The sequence below is a fragment of the Oncorhynchus mykiss genome, chromosome 1 (genome assembly GCF_013265735.2).
Source record: "Oncorhynchus mykiss isolate Arlee chromosome 1, USDA_OmykA_1.1, whole genome shotgun sequence".
NCBI lineage: Eukaryota > Metazoa > Chordata > Actinopteri > Salmoniformes > Salmonidae > Oncorhynchus > Oncorhynchus mykiss.
Genome location: NC_048565.1, coordinates 20,359,170 through 20,378,550, shown reverse-complemented (window position 1 = coordinate 20,378,550; position 19,381 = coordinate 20,359,170). Strand labels below are relative to the sequence as shown.

The 19,381-nt window shown below is 43.2% G+C and overlaps 2 protein-coding genes across 12 annotated transcripts in view; both read left to right on the top strand.

Annotated features, from left to right (window-relative positions):
• Positions 1 to 10,561, top strand: part of LOC110506262 (protein strawberry notch homolog 2) — a 113,823-nt gene extending 103,262 nt beyond the window's left edge. For all 6 annotated transcript variants that reach the window (XM_036967004.1, XM_036966954.1, XM_036966919.1 and 3 more), the window contains 9 exons: positions 2,355 to 2,467; positions 3,266 to 3,337; positions 3,493 to 3,601; positions 3,688 to 3,903; positions 4,215 to 4,309; positions 5,583 to 5,675; positions 6,297 to 6,428; positions 6,710 to 6,977; positions 7,661 to 10,561. In XM_036967004.1, coding sequence (XP_036822899.1) covers positions 2,355 to 2,467; positions 3,266 to 3,337; positions 3,493 to 3,601; positions 3,688 to 3,903; positions 4,215 to 4,309; positions 5,583 to 5,675; positions 6,297 to 6,428; positions 6,710 to 6,977; positions 7,661 to 8,991 — 2,429 coding nt within the window. In that variant the 3' untranslated portion in view covers positions 8,992 to 10,561. The remainder of the gene's footprint in view (positions 1 to 2,354; positions 2,468 to 3,265; positions 3,338 to 3,492; positions 3,602 to 3,687; positions 3,904 to 4,214; positions 4,310 to 5,582; positions 5,676 to 6,296; positions 6,429 to 6,709; positions 6,978 to 7,660) is intronic.
• A 5,923-nt stretch (positions 10,562 to 16,484) lies between these two features.
• The window catches only part of LOC110505853 (tight junction protein ZO-3), a 41,693-nt gene continuing 38,796 nt past the window's right edge, over positions 16,485 to 19,381 (top strand). For 4 of the 6 annotated variants that reach the window (XM_036966295.1, XM_036966229.1, XM_036966398.1 and 1 more), the window contains exon 1: positions 17,161 to 17,467. In XM_036966295.1, the coding sequence (XP_036822190.1) occupies positions 17,435 to 17,467 (33 nt within the window). In that variant the 5' untranslated portion in view covers positions 17,161 to 17,434. Of the gene's footprint in view, positions 16,589 to 17,160; positions 17,468 to 19,381 lie in introns of those variants that run through there. The other 2 variants (XM_036966620.1, XM_036966535.1) reach the window with 2 other exon arrangements.

Here is a 19,381-nt window from a genome sequence, read left to right as displayed (position 1 = left end):
TTTCAATGACGGCCTAGGAACAGTGTGTTAACTGCCTGTTCAGGGGCAGAACGACAGACTTGTCTGTACCTTGTCAGCTCGGGGATTTGAACTTGCAAACTTTTGGTTACTAGTCCAACACTCTAACCACTAGGCTACCCAGCCGCCCCGGCTACACGCTAGCCTGATAAAATGTCATGACATTAGTATTGGCTGCCTCTTCAAATTGCCTTGCCTAAAGACAGATTTAATCATTTGATGAATATCAAATTAAAATATATTTTGTATTAGGATGCGATTCTAATCATTGGAATGAGTCACTTTTATAATGGTGTTGTGAAACTTTACTTGGAGGTGTTGCAGTTTTGTCTGGCTGCAGGGAGAGAGGTGTGTTGAACTAAATTACAATAATAGAATTATTCTTCATCTCTGCTGCCGTCTGCTAGATATAATTTTGCACCCAATAACAACAGTGGAAAAGCGGGCATGTGCACGCACACATCGTGGGCCGTGAATTAACTGTTTGCAATTAGCTAACTGCCTGTAATTCCTTTCCGTTAGCCACGCTCCCTTGGGGAGCTGAACTCACTGCATGGGTTGGCATGTGTGGGCACTCACAACAGCAAAACACCCACACACACACATTTAGGTGGCCTAGGATTTCCACTTTAAGATCCAAGTCAGAACTTGGAACTTGAATGACGGGTTTAGGTGTGGTACGATTGTTCCAGGAAAAAGATGTGGTGAGTGGAAACTTGGACCCGTTCCAAAATGGACCTGGGGCTTTCACACCCGGATACAATATGCATCCATTTATTTATTTTAAATATAGAGACCTGTTCCACATAGACCTGGTCAGGTCCAGATCCGATCTGAGTGAGGGAAGCAGCACACCAGAACTGGTGAGGTGCGAGAGGGAGAGAGGCTGCAGTGCATGCGCTTTCTCATCCTACAGTTACAAATAACAACTCCATTCAGAATATTAAATAGCAGCCTACCTGTTTGGCTCTTGGTCGTTGTAGCCTATCCTTCTCCTTTAACTTTTAATTCCATCATTTTAATTCCATCTTCCATTGATTAGATATCTCCTCACTTTTGCCACACATGGAGTGATGCTCTATGACTGTAACCTATTGCCGCTTTGATGACTCATGATTGGCCAACAGCAAGCTACACGCTCCACTCTCGTGAAAAGCAAGAGCAGCAGCATAAATTATGAAAGGTATCCCCCTCTCTCTCTCTCTACTGCAGCAGTCACTTTCAGATCTGTACGGGCCCACCTGGACATGTCAGTTAAAATTACACATACCCGAGACCTGTGACAATAGTCTCAGATCTGACACAGTCCCGTGACATATTTTAGAATTCTGCATCCGACCAGCTTGTGTCCCGGATTGTGATTCGGGTACAGGTGGATCTGTGAAGACCTCTAGAGGAAACACAATTCAGAGACAGAATACCCAGGAAATCCACATTTGCTGACATCATCCTCTGTTCATTGAAATCAACCTACCCCACAAACCAATATCTTATTTTTCTAGCTTTTCCCTCTTGTACACTACGATACTGAACAAAAATATAAACGCAACATGCAATAATTTCAACGATATTACTGAGTTACAGTTCTTATAAGGAAACAGTGAATTTAAATTAATTAATTAGGCCCTGATCTATGCATTTCACATGACTTGGCTGAGGCGTAGCCATGGGTGTGCCTGGGAGGGCCAACCCACTGGGAGCCAGGTCCAGCCAATCAGAATTTTTCCCCACAAAAGCAGATTATTACAGACATAAATACTCCTCCGTTTCATCAGCTATCTGGTTGGCTGGCCTCAGACCATCCCGCAAGTGAAGAAGCCGGAAGTGGATGTCCTGGGCTGGCGTGATTACAAGTGGTCTGCAGTTGTGAGGCCAGTTGGACGTACTGACAAATTCTCTGAAATAACTTTTGAGGCGGCCTATGGTAGAGTAATGAACATTCAATTCTCTGGCAACAACTCTGGTGGACATTCCTGCAGTCTGCATGCCAATTGCATGCCCCTCAAAACTAGACACATCTGTGGCATTGTGTTGTGTGACAAAACTGCTTTTATTGTCCCCAACACAAGGTGCACCTGTGTAATAATCATGCTCTTTAGTCAGCTTCTTGATATGCTACACTTGCCAGGTGGATGGATTATCTTGGCAAAAGAGAAATGCTCACTAACAAGGATGTAAACAAATGTGTGCGTATGGAATATTACTGGGATCTTTTATTTCAGCTCATGAAACTTTGGACCAACACTTTACATGTTGCGTTTATATTTGTTGAGTATAGTTCCTCAGAGTCTGCCTGTTCTGACTGATCTTCCTCCTCTGTGTGTGTGGTCCTCCAGGTCGTACCCATCGCTCTAACCAGGTGACGGCTCCAGAGTACATCTTCCTCATCTCTGAGCTGGCCGGTGAAAGACGCTTCGCCTCCATTGTGGCCAAGAGACTGGAGAGCCTGGTACGTGCTGTTGCAGCCTCCTTTACTACAGTCTGATCTATCTACTATGGAATCCCAAAACTACATGTGTAATAAGTCCTCATTTTATTAGAGTGAAGATTGAACTGCTGAGCTTATTACTTGGGGGCTGTCTTTCTCCCAGTAGTCCGTTTACTTCCCCACCACTGTCCCATTGACCAGACACTTTCAAGGTCACAAACACCTTTCACACAACATTTCAAACCCAGGAAATTCCTCATCCTCCTTTGGTCTGAATAATAAGGTTATCAGACATTGGAACGCACCCATGTCTGGGTGATTATGAGACTGCTATGAGACAGTTTTCCATATTTCATTGTAAACTCTTTACTCCAGTCATTTATTTTCCTTGTCTCTCTGGAGGGAAGGGGTGGGGTGTGTTGTCTCTGCCAGGCCTGTATGGTAATCCAGTCTCAGAATGGGATACATCATGCCCAGGGCCCAGCTTCTCTTCTTTCCCTCCTTCCCAGCCTCTGACTACCTTTGTTTGGCTCCCTCCAGATCAGCAGTGATCTCATATCTGGCAGAAACATCCCTTTGTTTTTATCTCAGAACATTCCTTTGTGTGGGCACCAGCTAAAGCAGCTGCTGGTTTCAAGTGGACCTTCAGTCACAATCTGTGCACAACACTCAATGTCTTGGCAGTCATGTCAATTCACTGCCTCTATGCTTTACCTGTCTGCTGCAGTAGAGAAAGGTGTGTGTTTGTAGCTGGTGTGTTATCAGTCCGTGACATAAGGCTGTAAAGCTAACCGTGTTTGTTCCTGTTTCTGTGTCCAGGGTGCATTGACCCACGGTGACAGGAGAGCCACAGAGTCCAGAGACCTGAGCAAATACAACTTTGAAAACAAGGTCAGCGCTGGCTACAACTATTACATGCAAGATCATGCTTCCTCTTGTACAGAAGCCCAATTTGGCATTAAGTGTCATTGGTTGTGTTGGAGGTTCTGGGGGGAGGGAGCGCTGACCTGTTAGATGACCTGGTTTCCTGCCGTGTGTTTCTGCAGTACGGTACCAAGGCTCTGGATAAGATCACCAAAGCCATCCTGGGCCACATCGAGAGCAAGGTGTCCCCTCCCAAAGGTTACCCCGGGGGTGATGCTCTGTTCTTCAGAGGTATGTTGAGTGCATGTAGGAAATTGTCCCAAACATTATGCAAGTCCAAAGCTACATTGAAATAATTGTTATATTACCTGTTTCAGACATGAAGCATGGCATGATGGACGTGGGTATCTTCTGCAAGGAGCCACGGTTTGGTCTCAGCACTGAGAAAGACTGCAGCATCACCAAGTTCCTCAACAGGATCCTGGGCCTGGAGGTCCACAAGCAGAACTCTCTGTTCCAGTACTTCACCGACAACTTTGACTACCTGATCGAGAAGGACAAAAAGGAGGGCAAATACGACATGGGAATCCTAGGTATGGAGTCCAACACTCACACTTAAAACATGACTGAATAAAATGGTGCCCTTTCCCATAGGTTGTAAAGCTAAATAACTCTCCACACTATTAGAACAAAAGGCTGCATTCTATTGTATGGGACTACTACGCCATACAGTATATACTCCTCCATATATTAAAATAAATCTACCTGCCTACTTCATTTGGCCTTCCTAGAATGTCTTTCCATGAACAGCAGCATGAGGCTGATGGTTTGGTATGGTACCGAGCATCTGTATAGAGATGCTAGGTATGTCTCCTGACTAGAACTATGTGTCCTGTTCTGTCAGATCTGGCCCCAGGTAACGATGAAATCTACGAGGAGAAGCAAGAGACCTTCATGACAGTTGGAAACCCCCAGGACGGACAGGTCGTGCTCTACAAGGTACTCCCGTGGTACACTGGTACATTATTGTACAATCAAATTGTCTCGCTATATTTGACAGGCACCTCATATAGATTTTCATGTTGATCTTTGTTTTGTAACTAAATGAGTGCTGCTGGTTCTCTGGTCTGAAAAATAGATAAAATAGGTCAAGTTTCAATAAGACTAAAGCTAGTGATATATATATTTTTAAACACTACCCACCATTGCTGTGAAACAACAAGAAAGCAGTGTTTCCTGCATACGCAGCCAGAGAGGTGATATAATGTCAAACTAGTCAAATTATTTTGTCAGACAGCTCTGCAGCATACATGGGCAGACTAGCCTAGCTAAAAAGGATGACTAAAGACAGTACAGCACAGGTGTCAAACTCATTGCACGGAGGGCCGAGTGTCTGCGGGTTTTTGCTCCTTACTTATACTTGATTGATGAATTAAGGTCACTAATTAGTATGGAACTCCCCGTACCTGGTTGTCTAGGGCAACCAAAAACCTCCCCTCCATGGAATGAGTTTTACAGCCCTGCAGTGCAGTATGGGAAGCACAGAGATAACATTAGATGGGCTGACTGCTACAGGCAGATGATCACTTTAAGGAATTCAAAATTAATTCAAATGAAACTAAGTAAAATGTTTCCTATTTTCTATGTTTTGGTAATTGAATGTTAACTATTTCCTTGCTCTGGAATTTCCATTAAAAATCTCAAAAATAATTTTTATGTGATTATTTAATAATGAATAAAAAAATATATATATATTGTTGAAATCGAAAACAGCAATTATTTTTTCAGAATTGAACCGACACCGAACCAACCTCAAAAATAATGAATTGCTCTGCACAAGCAGGTATACCGAGATTTAAAATGTTGACATTTCAGCTGCCTGTGGTTGGATGGTGAACATCATATTTAGCCAGATGGAGGGAGAGTAGCAGAATGCTGAAAAATGATCATTACTGGTGTCTTCGGCTCCCTGCCTTGCCTGGCCGTCACTGCAGGATAACCTAGAGTGTACATTTTTAGCCAACACAGCCAGGACCGATAAAGCACATGTAGACTCCCAACTCATGCCAACCCCCCTGGCTGGCCTCTGAGCCCCTGATACAAAGAGGATACAAAGAGCTGTGTATGTGTGTGTTCCCGCACAGATTTCCGCGTATGTGTTGGGAATGTTGAATCGTGCCCACAGTGGGTATTCATGCATAGTGTTCTCCCATAGGGCAGCTTTTCTGACCTCTAACCTTTAACCCTTATCCTCTGCATGTCACCTCTATAGATCAGCGTGGACAGAGGTATGCCCTGGGAGGAGGCCTATGAGAAAGTCCAGAACCTCAACAGTCCTGACGAGGGCTTCTACCTCTCACACAAGGTGAGTCTAGCTGGCTACCGTAGAGCACAGGGAGACACTCTGCATGTCCCAGCACGCACACAGACGTACCAGGAAGCGTATGATACTGTGAGTACCTGTACCTCCCCAGGGCTCAAGCAGAGCTAGAACAGCTTTCAGACTGGCTATTTCCCAGGGGTGAATGACATCAGAAGGGTCCAGGTGCCTCTGTTCTGTTCTCTGGAGTGTGGCTCTTTCATTGCACATCAAGGGAGTAGGATGAAAGTATACATGTTATGAACCTAAAGAAGGAGTTTAACTAGGATTTTGTTCAGTATTAATTGTAGTGGCTTGAGTGAACAATATACACAGCCTCTTCCTTCCTGATGTGGAGTTTTCTTAATTATACTGTAGTTAAATCCACTTGGTTCATAATACAATTCAACAATGAAATGACAGTCTTCTATAGTCCCACCAGGCAAACACTTCAACACTGCCAGGTTCCCAGTTGAACTCACTATAAATCTTCCGCCTCTTTTTTGATTTGATTTATTTGTGGTTTAAAACAATTGTACAGATGGAGTTCAATCGTGGCCAGAGGAAAACACATGAAAGTATTTTACAGAACTTTAAAGACATTCCCATCTCCTATGGTTTCCTCAGTTGCGGGGGAACCACCCGTGTGTGCTGCTGGCGGAGCAGGGTCGAGGGAGGAACTTCATCGTCTACAAGCCCAACATCGGGAAGCAGGCCCACCCAGAGAGCCTGGACAACCTGCAGCTACGCTACCGCAAGGTATGACTCAGTCTGACACGCACCAACACACACACAGACAGACACACACACAGACACACTGACATGCACACAATAGAAGGTTTCCACTCGCATGGCAACAAGATTTGTCTTTGTTGTTTGGCAGGAAATGTTTTATGTTTTTTGTGTGGTGTATGCTGCCCTCTAGTGGAATAAACAATAGTGAAACAGGAAGAGCAGTCCTGCGTATTGTTTAAGGTACAATATAAAAACCAGCACTCAACACTTTAACATAAGACTTGTGTGTTGTGTTCCCATCCTAGGTGACTCCAGACCAAGCCAAGGACAGCTGGGAGAGCCAGTTCAACTTCTCCTTTGGGAAATGTAGCCATGCTAACTGGAACGGGAAGTGTAAGAAGATCGAGGAGGGTCAGGAGTGTCTGCAGGGAATGCGTCTGCGCCAGTACCACATGCTGTGTGGTGCGCTACTGCGCGTCTGGAAGTATGTGGCTGACGTGGTCTCTGACATCACCTGCTCCAGCATCCTTCAGATCGTACGCCTCAAAACCAAAAATAGTAACAAGCAAGTCGGTGAGTACTAAACAACTCCATACAACCCACACACACACACACCATCACCAAAGTGTGGTTCTGTGAAAGGGAATCAGAGGGAATGTCTTGACAAATTAGTTTTTCGGTTGCCAAAATCAAACGCCACAACAGCATTATGCTCCAACCAACTGAGCCAAATTATCGACTTGTATAAACAAATGTAAACATAATTCTCTCGTGGCCTCCCGAGTGGTCTAAGGCACTGCATCGCAGTGCTAGTTGTGCTACTAGAGATTCTGGGTTCGAGTCCAGGCTCTGTTGCAGCCGGCCACGACCGGGAGACCCATGGGGCGGCGCACAATTGGCCCAGCGTCGTCCGGGTTAAGGGAGGGTTTGGCCGGCAGGGATGTTCTTGTCCCATCGCGCACTAGTGACTCCTGTGGCGGTCCGGGCGACGCTGACACAGTCACCAGGTGTACAGTGTTTCCTCCGACACGTTGGTGCGGCTGGCTTCCAGGTTAAGTGGGCATTGTGTCAAGAAGCAGTGCGGCTTGGCTGGGTTGTGTTTCAGAGGACGCACGGCTCACGACCTTTGCCTCTCCCGAGTCTGTACGGGAGTTGCAGCGATGAGACAAGACTGTAACTACCAATTAGATACCACAAAATTGGGGAGAAAAAGGGGTAAAAAAACTAAAACATAATACCCTCTCTTTCTCCCCTAGGTATCAAGATCCCAGAGAACTGTGTGGCCCGAGTGCGGCAGGAACTTCTCAAAATGGACGAGGAGGTGAAGAGAAGGCGCAAGGAGAAGGAGCAGCAGCGCGCCCAGGAGCAGCAGCGAGCCCAGGAGCAGCGGCTAGCCGAGGAGCGGCAGCTTCAGAACCAACACCTGCTGGCCAAGCTTTACAGCCAGAGACAGACCCTGAACCACAGCTTCAACAACCAGAACTTGTCGCAGGGCCTCAAGACCCAGCGCCTGAGCCTGGCCCAGGCCAATCCTCTACAGGTCAAGCCTTCACAGCTCAAACCCCAGCTCGGTCCAGTCAACCAGCTCCCCAGCATGGCCAGCCCCACCTCCCACTTCTCCAATTTCCCCCACCACTTCCCCTCCCTGCGCCTCCTGCAGCCCGACCCCTCCTCCTCCTCTATGCCCCCTCGGACCGGGGAGGAGGTCTTAGACCTGACGGTGAGCCCCTCTCCCTCCCCAGACAGCAAAGAGAGAGGCCTGGTCCTCGACTGCCTGAACAGAGACGGCTTTGGCCTGGACTCTCTGATATTGCTGAGCGAGCTCGCCGCCCAGAACACTGCACACAAACTGCAGCAACCTCTACAGCCACTGCCACCACTGACAAAGCCACAGCAGCTACTGTCGCCACAGCAGATACAGCTACAGTCGCCACAGCAGATACAACCACAGCTACAGTCGCCACAGCAGATGCATCCACAGCTACAGTCGCCACAGCAGATACAAACACAGCTACAGTCGCCACAGCAGATACAGCTACAGTCGCCACAGCAGATACAACCACAGCTACAGTCGCCACAGCAGATACAGCCACAGCTACAGTTGCCACAGCAGATACAACCACAGCTACAGTCACCACAGCAGATACAACCACAGCTACAGTCGCCACAGCAGATACAACCACAGCTGCAGTCACCACAGCAGATACAACCACAGCAACGGTTGGACAGTCCGACTCTAATCAACAGCGACCACCAGGACTACTATGACATCCTCAAACTGCTGGAAGATCCAGACCATCTGCCTTACTCTCTGTCTAGCCAGACAACTACTAACCCCTCCACTTCCTCCAACACAGTGGCTCAAGTCTCGTCCGGCCTCCTCTCTTCCCCCTCTACCCCCTCCTCCTCTCTCTTCTCTCCTTCGGCCCTGGCCCCCTCAGAACAGCAACCGCTCCCTCTGGCCAACGGCCACTGCAGCACGGACGCCCTCATTAATGTGCGCGAAGTGCTGGACAACATGCTGCGGACCAGCGCAGATCGGCAGACGGTTATCCATTACCGGCTGCCTGAATGGGACTCTGTGTAACCACATCATCAGTGTGGCTGTCTGAATGGGACTCTGTGTAACCACATCATCAGTGTGGCTGTCTGAATGAGACTCTGTGTAACCACCTTGTCAGTGTGGCTGTCTGAATGGGACTCTGTGTAACCACCTTGTCAGTGTGGCTGTCTGAATGGGACTCTGTGTAACCACCTTGTCAGTGTGGCTGTCTGAATGGGACTCTGTGTAACCACCTTGTCAGTGTGGCTGTCTGAATGGGACTCTGTGTAACCACCTTGTCAGTGTTGCTGTCTGAATGGGACTCTGTGTAACCACCTTGTCAGTGTGGCTGTCTGTGTCCTCTAGCTGCTGAGTGTGAAAGCAAGCCTCATCCCCTCTCCCCTCAGGACCTAGTCACATCACTGCCTGTCCTGTGCTCTTCTCCTCCTTAACCCTCCCAGTCACTTTCACTAGACCAAATGTGTGGTCCCGTTCAGAGATGGTAAACATACGACCCAGGTGGAACTGGCCCGGGCACTTCGCTGAGAGAGAGAGAGCAAATGGTCTATTTCTACACCAAGGCTTGACTCAATGAAGAAACACAATTCCAACAGGGTTTGATTATGTTTCTAGAACTATCAAAAGCTCATGTGCTTTAAAAAAAATCCAACCTGGTTGCAATTGTTTTTTGTTTTTTATTGAGGAAACCTTAATTTAGAAATATTTTTCTAGAACCACAGCTAGTCGCTACTGGTTATGTTGGGTTTCACTGGTAACATCGCTGGATTCAAACTGCCTTTCATGCACATCTGTATGCTTTTCTGCGTTGTCCTGTAATTCGCTTCATCGCCATTGCATCGACTTGGTTTGTTAAAACCAAGGGCTCGACTCAAAAACATAAAACTGGAAAAATGGACAAAGTTTCAGTTTTGGCTCCTTCTTCTCCCTCACTCTGCTGTTTCTACCATCACTCTCTCTAGTGTCCCGTGTGAAAAAAGAAGGGAGTCAGCCGTTGTAACAGTGCCTTTGGAAACCTACTTAAATGCAGTCTTTGAAACCCATATAGGCCTAATGTATAGATTTGTACTGGAAGCATAGGTATGTTAATTTATTATATTTGTATTTAACTTAACCCTCCTCGGCCCTCTGTTGGCTCTATGCTGGTGGCAGGTGCCAGGGGTCGTCCCCACGATCCCAGTATGTGTATGTCTGTCTGTGTGTGGACCCTATAACTGTCCCTTCAGCACGTCTGTTCTGTGTGGAACCCTGCTTTCCCATGCCATGTTATAGACAGAGAGCAGGGGTTAGATGGGATGGACACTGCTGTTGTGATGCAATTTAAAATGGTGTCATATCCTACTTTTAGTCTACTTACCATTCATCCAAACGGTGACTCCTGGGTTGCTTTTGATTTGAAGTTCTCAGGAATGTCTCGGTGCATTTGTTGTTTTGTTTAACTTTCAGACCAACACTGATATGAGCATTTGTTTTAGCTTCATATATATATATATAACTTTAGCATATATATATGCTAAAACAAATAATAAATACATATAATACAGTGCCTTTGGAAAGTATTCAGACCCCTTGACTTTTTCCACATTTTGTTACGTTACAGCCTTATTCTAAAATGTATGACATTTTTTCCTCATCAATCTACACACACTACCCCATAATGGCAAAGCAAAAACAGGTTTATAGAAATGTTTGCTAATTTATTAAAAATAAAAACACATTTACTTATGTATTCAGACCCTTTACTCAGTACTTTGTTGAAGCATCTTTGGCAGCGATTACAGCCTCAAGTCTTCTTGGGTATGACGCTACAAGCTTGATGCACCTGTATTTGGAGAGTTTTTCCTATTCTTCTCTGCAGATCCTCTCAAGCTTTGAGACTTGTCCCAAAGCCACTCCTACGGGTCATTGTCCTGTTGGAAGGTGAACCTTCGCCCCCAGTCAGAGCGCTCTCGAGCAGGGTTTCATCAAGGATCTCTCTGTACTTTGCTCCGTTCATCTTTCACTCAATCCTGACTAGTCTCTCAGTCCCGCCCGCTGAAAAACATCCCCACAGCATGATGCTGCCACCACTATGCTTCACCATAGGGATGGTGCCAGGTTTCCTCCAGAAGTGACGCTTGGCATTCAGGCCAAAGAGTTCAATCTTGGTTTTATCAGACCAGAGAACCTTGTTTCTCATGGTATGAGAGTCTTTAGGTGTTGCAGAGATGGTTGTCCTTCTGGAAGGTTCTCCCATCTCCACAGAGGAACTCTAGAGCTCTGTCAGAGTGACCATCAGGTTCTTGGTCACCTCCCTGACCAAGGCCCTTCTCCCCCAATTGCTCAGGTTGGCCAGCAATAGGAATAGTCTTGTCTTCTTGGGGACCTTCAATGCTGCAGACATTTTTTGGTACCCTTCCCCCAGATCTGTGCCTCGACACAATCCTGTCTCGAGAGCTCTACGTAAAATTCCTTCGATCTCATGGCTTGGTTTTTGCTCTGACATATACTGTCAACTGTGGGACCTTATATAGACAGGTTTTTTCCCTTTACCAAATCATGTCCAATCAATTTAATTTATCACAGGTGAACTCCAATCAAGTTGTAGAAACATCTCAAGGATGATCAATGGAAACAGGATGCACCTGAGCTCAATTTCGAGTCTCAGCAAAGGGTCTGAATACTTATGTAAATATGTTTTATTTTTTTATAATAATAATTGTCTAAACCTGTTTTCGCTTTGTCATTATGGGTATTGTGTGTAGATTGCTTGGGATTTTTTTTCATTTAATCCATTTTAGAATAAGGTAATTTAACAAAATGTGTTAAGTCAATGGGTCTGGAATACTTAACGAAGGCACTGTATATACATACATACACGTATGTATGTATATAAATACATACATACATGACCAAAAGTATGTGGACACCTGCTCGTCAAACATCACAAAATCATGGGAATTTCTACACCGGTCAGCAACGGGTGTGGCGAATCCACTTTTGTGTGTGTGTGTGTTTATATATATATATATATATATATATCCCTGTCTAAATCGTGTATGTATGTGTATACATACACTACCGTTCAAAAGTTAGGGGTCACTTAGTAATGTCCTTGCTTTCCATGAAAAGATACATAAAATGACTTGCAAAATGAATAGGAAATATACTCAAGACATTCACAAGGTTATAAATTATGAATTTTAATTTAAATAATAATTGTGTCCTTCAAACTTAGCTTTTGTCAAAGAATCCTCCATTTGCAGCAATTACAGCCTTGCAGACCTTTGGCATTCTAGTTGTACATTTGTTGAGGTAATCTGAAGAGATTTCACCCCATGCTTCCTGAAGCACCTCCCACAAGTTGGATTGGCTTGATGGGCACTTCTTACGTACCATACCGTACCAACGGTCAAGCTGCTCCCACAACAGCTCAATAGGGTTGAGATCCGGTGACTGTACTGGCCACTCCATTATAGACAGAATACCAGCTGACTGCTTCTTCCCTAAATAGTTCTTGCAGAGTTTGGAGCTGTGCTTTGGGTCATTGTCCAGTTGTAGGAGGAAATTGGCTCCAATTAAGCGTTGTACGGGATCTTCAGTTTCTTGGCAATTTCTCGCATGGAATAGCCTTTATTTCTCAGAACAAGAATAGACTGACGATTTCAGGAGAAAGTTTTTTGTTTCTGGCCATTTTCAACCTGTAATCGAACCCACATGCTGATGCTCCAGATACTCAACTAGTCTAAAGAAAGCTAGTTTTATTGCTTCTTTAATCAGGACAACAGTTTTCAGCTGTGCTAACATAATTGCAAAAGGGTTTTCTAATGGCCAATTAACCTTTTATAATGATAAACTTGGATTAGCTAACACAACGTGCCATTGGAACACAGGAGTGATGGTTGCTGATAATGGGCCTATGTAGATATTCCATAAAAAATCTGCCGTTTCCAGCTACAATAGTCATTTACAACATTAATAATGTCTACACTGTATTTCTGATCAATTTGATATTTTAATGGACAAAAATATGCTTTTCTTTCAAAAACAAGTACATTTCTAACCGACCCAAAATTTTGAACAGTAGTGTGTGTGTGTGTATTATGTTTCAGAACCTGTAAGATCTGGCTGTGGTTGTGAAATGAATGCACAGTAATTGGTTCATGAAAAGCCTGGGTAATTTCAACTAATCAAAAGCAATAAACAAGACATTTTGAATAGCAGATGTTTTAGAAGTCTAAGTACTGTTTACGCTCCACAGCCGAAGGTTATAGATATACCTGTGCATGGTAAGAATTGGATTCCTCTTTATTTCTGTTCTACTTGTAGTCTGTAGTTAAAGACCGCTGAAATACTTATGAACTTTGTATAAACATTGTGATGGGATGAAAGCAATGTGCTATTGATGTTTTTTGTCATCATTATTATGATGATTATTGTTATTTATATTTTAGGGATATTTCGTTTTTAGATTGTTATCCTGATGATCCTTTAGTCAAAGTTTGGTCAGGGACATTTCTAGTTTTCAAGATTACTATAAAAACTAAAAATAAGTCTATTATAACCTGCCACCAAATAATATTGCACTCTTCTGTACTGCTGTACAGGGGTGATCATTTGTTTCTTTTCAGTTCTTTGATCCGATTCTGCTTGTGACTCAAGTAGAATTGTTCCAACTTTTCCATATTCTGCCAGGGCTTTAGTTTGCAGAGAGATACCAAAGTGTTCCACACCCCGGAAGTTACTGGCTATATCTGACCTATTATATCAATCTCAGGAAGAAACCTTAAAGAGATGTATTGGTGGGGAGTTATGAGAAATGTTATTGTTTTCCCTTACAACAGTGGTGAACCTAACAAAAATTCTTCATTTTGTACTGCGACTCTTGCTGGTTTAAAAAAATATGTTTTTTTAATCTTTGATTTTAAGTGTTTATGCCATCTTAGGGCAAAGATCAAACGCTGTTTCTTTTAAGGAACTTTATTGTTTATATCTCTGGACAGTTTTTTAGTCGTTTAATACATTTTAATGCTGACAAAGATTTTGAGCAGATTTGCACCTGGATATACTGATATGTGCAATTACTGGTGCAGATCGTTCCCCTTTCCCGACTATCTGACAGATTCACGCTGATCCCAGACATCCAATAGCTCAGGCCCATTTTCTCCTAAGAGATTCTACTTTATCCCATCTCATAGCCCTCTCGTTTCTGCTTCAGATTGTCCCAAACATATATTTCCTCATCAGGCACATTCCAATAAATCCAAACATTTTCACAATCAAACTGTTTGTCCCATGCTTCACCTATGGCCAATGGACTGTGTGGTATAACACTGACATAGAGGTAATATGCATTATAAACCTGTGGAAACGGACAAACACGATTTGAGAAAATGAATTACAATTTTTAAAGGAACTGTTTGACTTTGTCCTAGCTAGCTAGGTCTTTTTATTTTGTCTAAATTTGCACTAAGAATGGCATAATCAAGTTACTGTTGTCTGTTTGTTATGATTGAGAGTTGCAAGCTTGTTATGTTCCTGACCTTTTGATGGATAGCGTTTTTGTATACTGTAACCATCCTCCTTGTTTCTCCTTTTGCATATAAAAGTATCACATTCAATAATTTATTGCCAACAAAAACTAAACAAAAAACATGCTACTGATTGTATGTATTTTTAAAAAAAATGATATTTTCTTTCTGTAAAAACTGTTCAGCACTTTTATTCTGGGTTGTGCTTTTGTTTTTCTATATATTTATAATTTAGATCGAAATGTATATATTGTAAAAAAAAAAAAATGTGCCTTTCGACTAATTCTTTAAAAGGTTTTCTACTCATAAAAGGAAGGAATATATCAAAATGCAATCTTAACTTTGTAAACAAACAACAAATAAAAACTTGAAGATTGTGAAAAATGGTGGCTGTCTTTTTCATCGTGAATGAATGCCTTTTGCATTGGGCCTTAACTGATGATGCTGAATTGCTTTTGAAAACACACTTCTAAGACAGGTGGTGGTGATCTCATTACTTCTGTATTACATTGATTGAGACCTTTAATGTGCATTTCCGTTAGTTATAGTTTTATGAAATATGTCAAATGGGCTGTGTGCATTTTGTAACATTTTGGCATACTCAACGTTTTCCCATATGGAGGCAGAATAGATTTTGTACTTTTACTCCTTTTTCTCCATAAATGTTACTGTAGTTAGTCTTGTCCCATCACTGCAAATCAAATTGTATTTGTCACATGCGCCGAATACAACAGGTGTTGTTCACCTTACAGTGAAAAGCTTACGTACAATCCCTTAACCAACAATGCAATTTTAAGAAAAATACCTACAAAAAATAAGGAATTAAAGTAACAAATAATGAAATAATAGCGAGGCTATATACAGGGTGTACCGGTACAGATTCAATGTGCAGGGGCACCGGTTAGTCGAGGTAATAGTTGAAGTTGGACGTTTACATACACTTTAGCCAACTACATTTAAACTCAGTTTTTAACTTTAGCCAACTACATTTAAACTCAGTTTTTAATTTAATCCTAGTAAAAATGTCTTATCCTAGGTCAGTTAGGATCCCCACTTAATTGTAAGATTGTGAAATGTCAGAATAATAGTAGAGAGAGATTTATTTCAGCTTTTATTTCTTTCAATACATTTTCAGTGGGTCAGAAGTTTACATACACTCAATTAGTATTTGGTAGCATTGCCTTTAAATTGTTTAACTTGGTCAAAGTTTCAGGTAGCCTTCCACAAGCTTCCCACAATAAGTTGAGTGAATTTTGGCCTATTGCTCCTGACAGAGCTATTGTAACCATTTGATTAGATGTTCAGGTGTCTTATGGCTTGGGGATAGAAGCTGTTTAGAAGCCTTTTGGACCTAGACTTGGTGTTCCGGTACCGCTTGCCATGCGGTAGCAGAGAGAACAGTCTCTGACAGGTGGCTGGAGTCTTTGACAATTTTTAGGGCCTTCCTCTGACACCGCCTGGTATAGAGGTCCTGGATGGTCTCAGACTCGGGAGAAGCGAAGGTCGAGGGCCATGCGTTCTCCGAAACACAACCCTGCCAAGCCGCACTACTTCTTGACACCCTGCTGGCTTAACCCGGAAGCAGCCGGACCAATGTGTTGGAGGAAACACCGTCCAGCTGGTGACCAAAGACAGCTTGCAGGCACCCGGCCCGTCACGAGTCGCTAGTGCACGATGGGACATGGAAATCCCAGCTGGCCAAACCCTCCACCAACCCGGACGATGCTTGGCCAATTGTGCGCCGCCTCATTGGACTCAACAGCCTTAACACAGCTTGGGATCAAACACGGGTCTGTAGTGACGCCTCAAGCACTGTGAGGCAGTGCCTTAAACCACTGCGACACTCGGGAGGGCGGAGGCAGTATAGTTTGACCTTTCCTACTAGACTACCACTAGCCGAAGAAGTACTTCTTAAGGAGCCTACCGTTTGTTATTTTCAGAGGTAGACTGGCTCTGCCAGCCAAAACAGCCAAATTCTCAATCTAAACGTGAGTCGATTCTCAATTGCGATACGGTTCTAAAAGCATAAAGGTCCCTCTGTTTCCCATCTGTTTTCTGTAAATGAGCGCAGTAACATAGAGATATGGCTGTGTGGGAACACTAAGCCTATAAAGGTGTGTATCAATTTAACATTTTTTACTATTATTTCTCGTTGATATGAAAGATAAGGTCCTTATGCTTCCAAAACCGTACTTTAAGCGATGTGTGTTAATGTTCAGACAAAGCATCAGTGCTCTTGAGTCTTATGTGTAATGGAATGGAACTGAGGGTCATAAGGGCTAGCCTACCGGTCTATTTTTTTAAACCTTTATTTAAGTAGGCAAGTCAGTGAAGCTGGTCCAATTGTGTGCCGTCCTATGGGACTCCCCAACATGGCCAGTTGTGATACAGCTTAGAATCAAACCAGGGTCTGTTATGACACCTCTTGCACTATGATGCAGTGCCTTAGACTGTTGCACCACTTAGGAGCCCATCTTTGTACATTCTTGATTGTTTTTTATTAATACATCTGATATTTGATAGTACAATTATACTCCTTGTACTATTTGGGCTTTATAATAATGGTTGGCTATAGGTTCGATACGTTGACAATCCATAGATTGAGGAATACCAAGGAGTGTCTCTGGACAGTGTTTTATTAACAGGGCAGGGAAGAATGAAATTGAAAAAAAAGACGGGTGTCGTCCTTCTTCCTGTATGTGACAATCAAGTGTGATGACGTTATGAAACGCACCTGAAGGCTGTACTGCCAAATAGGGACATCCCTTCTCTGTGTTTTTCAGTTTAGTTTTTTAAGGATTTTATTTAGTTCATTCAAATCGGCTGGTAGCGTCAAGTGTTTGGAGACAAATTACTTATTGTGAGTTGGACGCCTTTACGCGAGTTGCTGGGACTTGTCAGACGTTTTACAGGTAGGATAGGAAATAACTACCACATTTTGAACACAATTTCTCAAGCAGATGTTGGGGATCGACAAATTGTTATCTCGAGGCGTGAGTTTAAATAATTTGCTCGAATGTTGTGACCGCTGTGTTGGCACTTTGTTTTCATGAACATTGCAATCTCACAGAGGTCGCGAAGCCTACTTGGTTTACAGCTCTGGTTTTACTGTCTGTCATCATACAGCGCCTAATGAAAGTGTTCACACTCCTTGACTATTTCCACAATTTGTTACAGCCTGAATTTAAAATGTATTGAAGTGATACTTTTGTCATTGGCCTACTCACAATACCCCATAATGTCGAAGTGAACATTTATTTTTAAAAACGAAAAACTGGAATGTCTTTTATGGCAAGCCCCCAAAAAATAAGGAGTAAAAATGTGCTTAGGTGACAAGTTGCGTGGACACACTGTGTACAATAAGTGTTTAACATGATTGTTTAATGACTACCTCATCTCTGTACCCCACACACTACATTATTGCTAAGGTCCCTCAGTCGAGTAGTGAATTTCAAACAGATTCAACCACAAAGACCAGGGAGGTTTTCCAATGCCTCGCAAAGAAGGGCACCTATTGGAAGATGGGTAAAATATTTGTTAATTTAACATTGAACATCCTTTTTGAGCAGGGTGAAGTTATTCATTACACTTTGGATGGTGTATCAAAACCCCCAGTCACTACAAGGATACAGGTGTCCTTCCTAACTCCTTTGTCCGAGAGGAAGGAAACCGCTCAGGGATTTCACATGAGGCTAATGGTGACTTTAAAACAGTTACAGAGTTTAATGGCTGTGATAGGATGGATCAACAACATTAATCTAATTGACAGAGTAAAAAGGAAGCCTGTACAGAATACAAATATTCCAAAACCAGCATCATGTTTGCAACAAGGCACTAGAGTAATACTGCAAAAAAATAGAAAGTGTTGTGGTTGGAGCAAATTCAATGCAAAATATTACTGAGTACTGCGGGTGGACCTGCCTCCTCACCCTACTGGTTCTGCCACACATGCAAGTTATTGCCTGCCAAGGAGTTTCGCCACTGCATTACCAAATGGCTGCATCTTCCCTTCCATCGTCTACTTGATGCTTGCTTGATAAATTACATCTCTAATCCACTAGTTTAATTTAAATCCAAGGTTGCTTTTTTTTAACTGACTCGCTCAAGGAAAAGTCTCATTCAAACTATCCAGTCATGGTCATCAGATCAGCGTGAATTCAGAGAAAGATGTTTAGTGATTGTAGTTTGTTGAAATGGTTTTCCACACTGTGTAACCGACACATGACACCGGATCCACACGCATTAACAGCAATGAGCATAATATCGAGTCAACAATTGTATTGGTAGTGATTCAATTACCTGCTTTGCGTGTGTGTGTGTGTGTGTGTGTGTATAAACAATACAAAAAGTTGTCTGTAATCGTCAGCAGCAGTTCAATGAAGGTTGAAGGCCCATGGTAATTAATCACATTCACTAGGATTATATGCCTCTTGTAGTTTTAAAATGGTTGCACATACTGTGCAATATTGTAAGTGGTAGGCCTCAGCAACACTTGCATGCACTGAAAGCATAGTAAGCTTCCCAGTAGTCAAGTAACAGTAGTTACAATATGTAGGTCTATTGTGTGCATTTTTGAGAAGCACAATATTTGTTCCAGTTAGGAACATGACATATTTGCCCGTGTGCCAGTGCAGTTGGGGCCTACTGAGCAGTCCCTCTCTGAGTGATTGTTTACCTGCCGTAGGGGCACACCTGTTCTTAAGAAGTGTTTGCTTTTGTTACAGCCTTCTCTATGACATGTACTCAAGTGTTGTTTTTTAAACACTACCTCTATTTCCCTCTGGTCTATTAATAATTCAGGATTTGTGCCCAAGTCTGGTGTATAGGCCTAAGCAATGAAAATAAAAAGTGAAGAAAAGATGTGTGATTCAAAAAGGGTGTGTTGTGACTGTCCTTTGGCCAGGAGT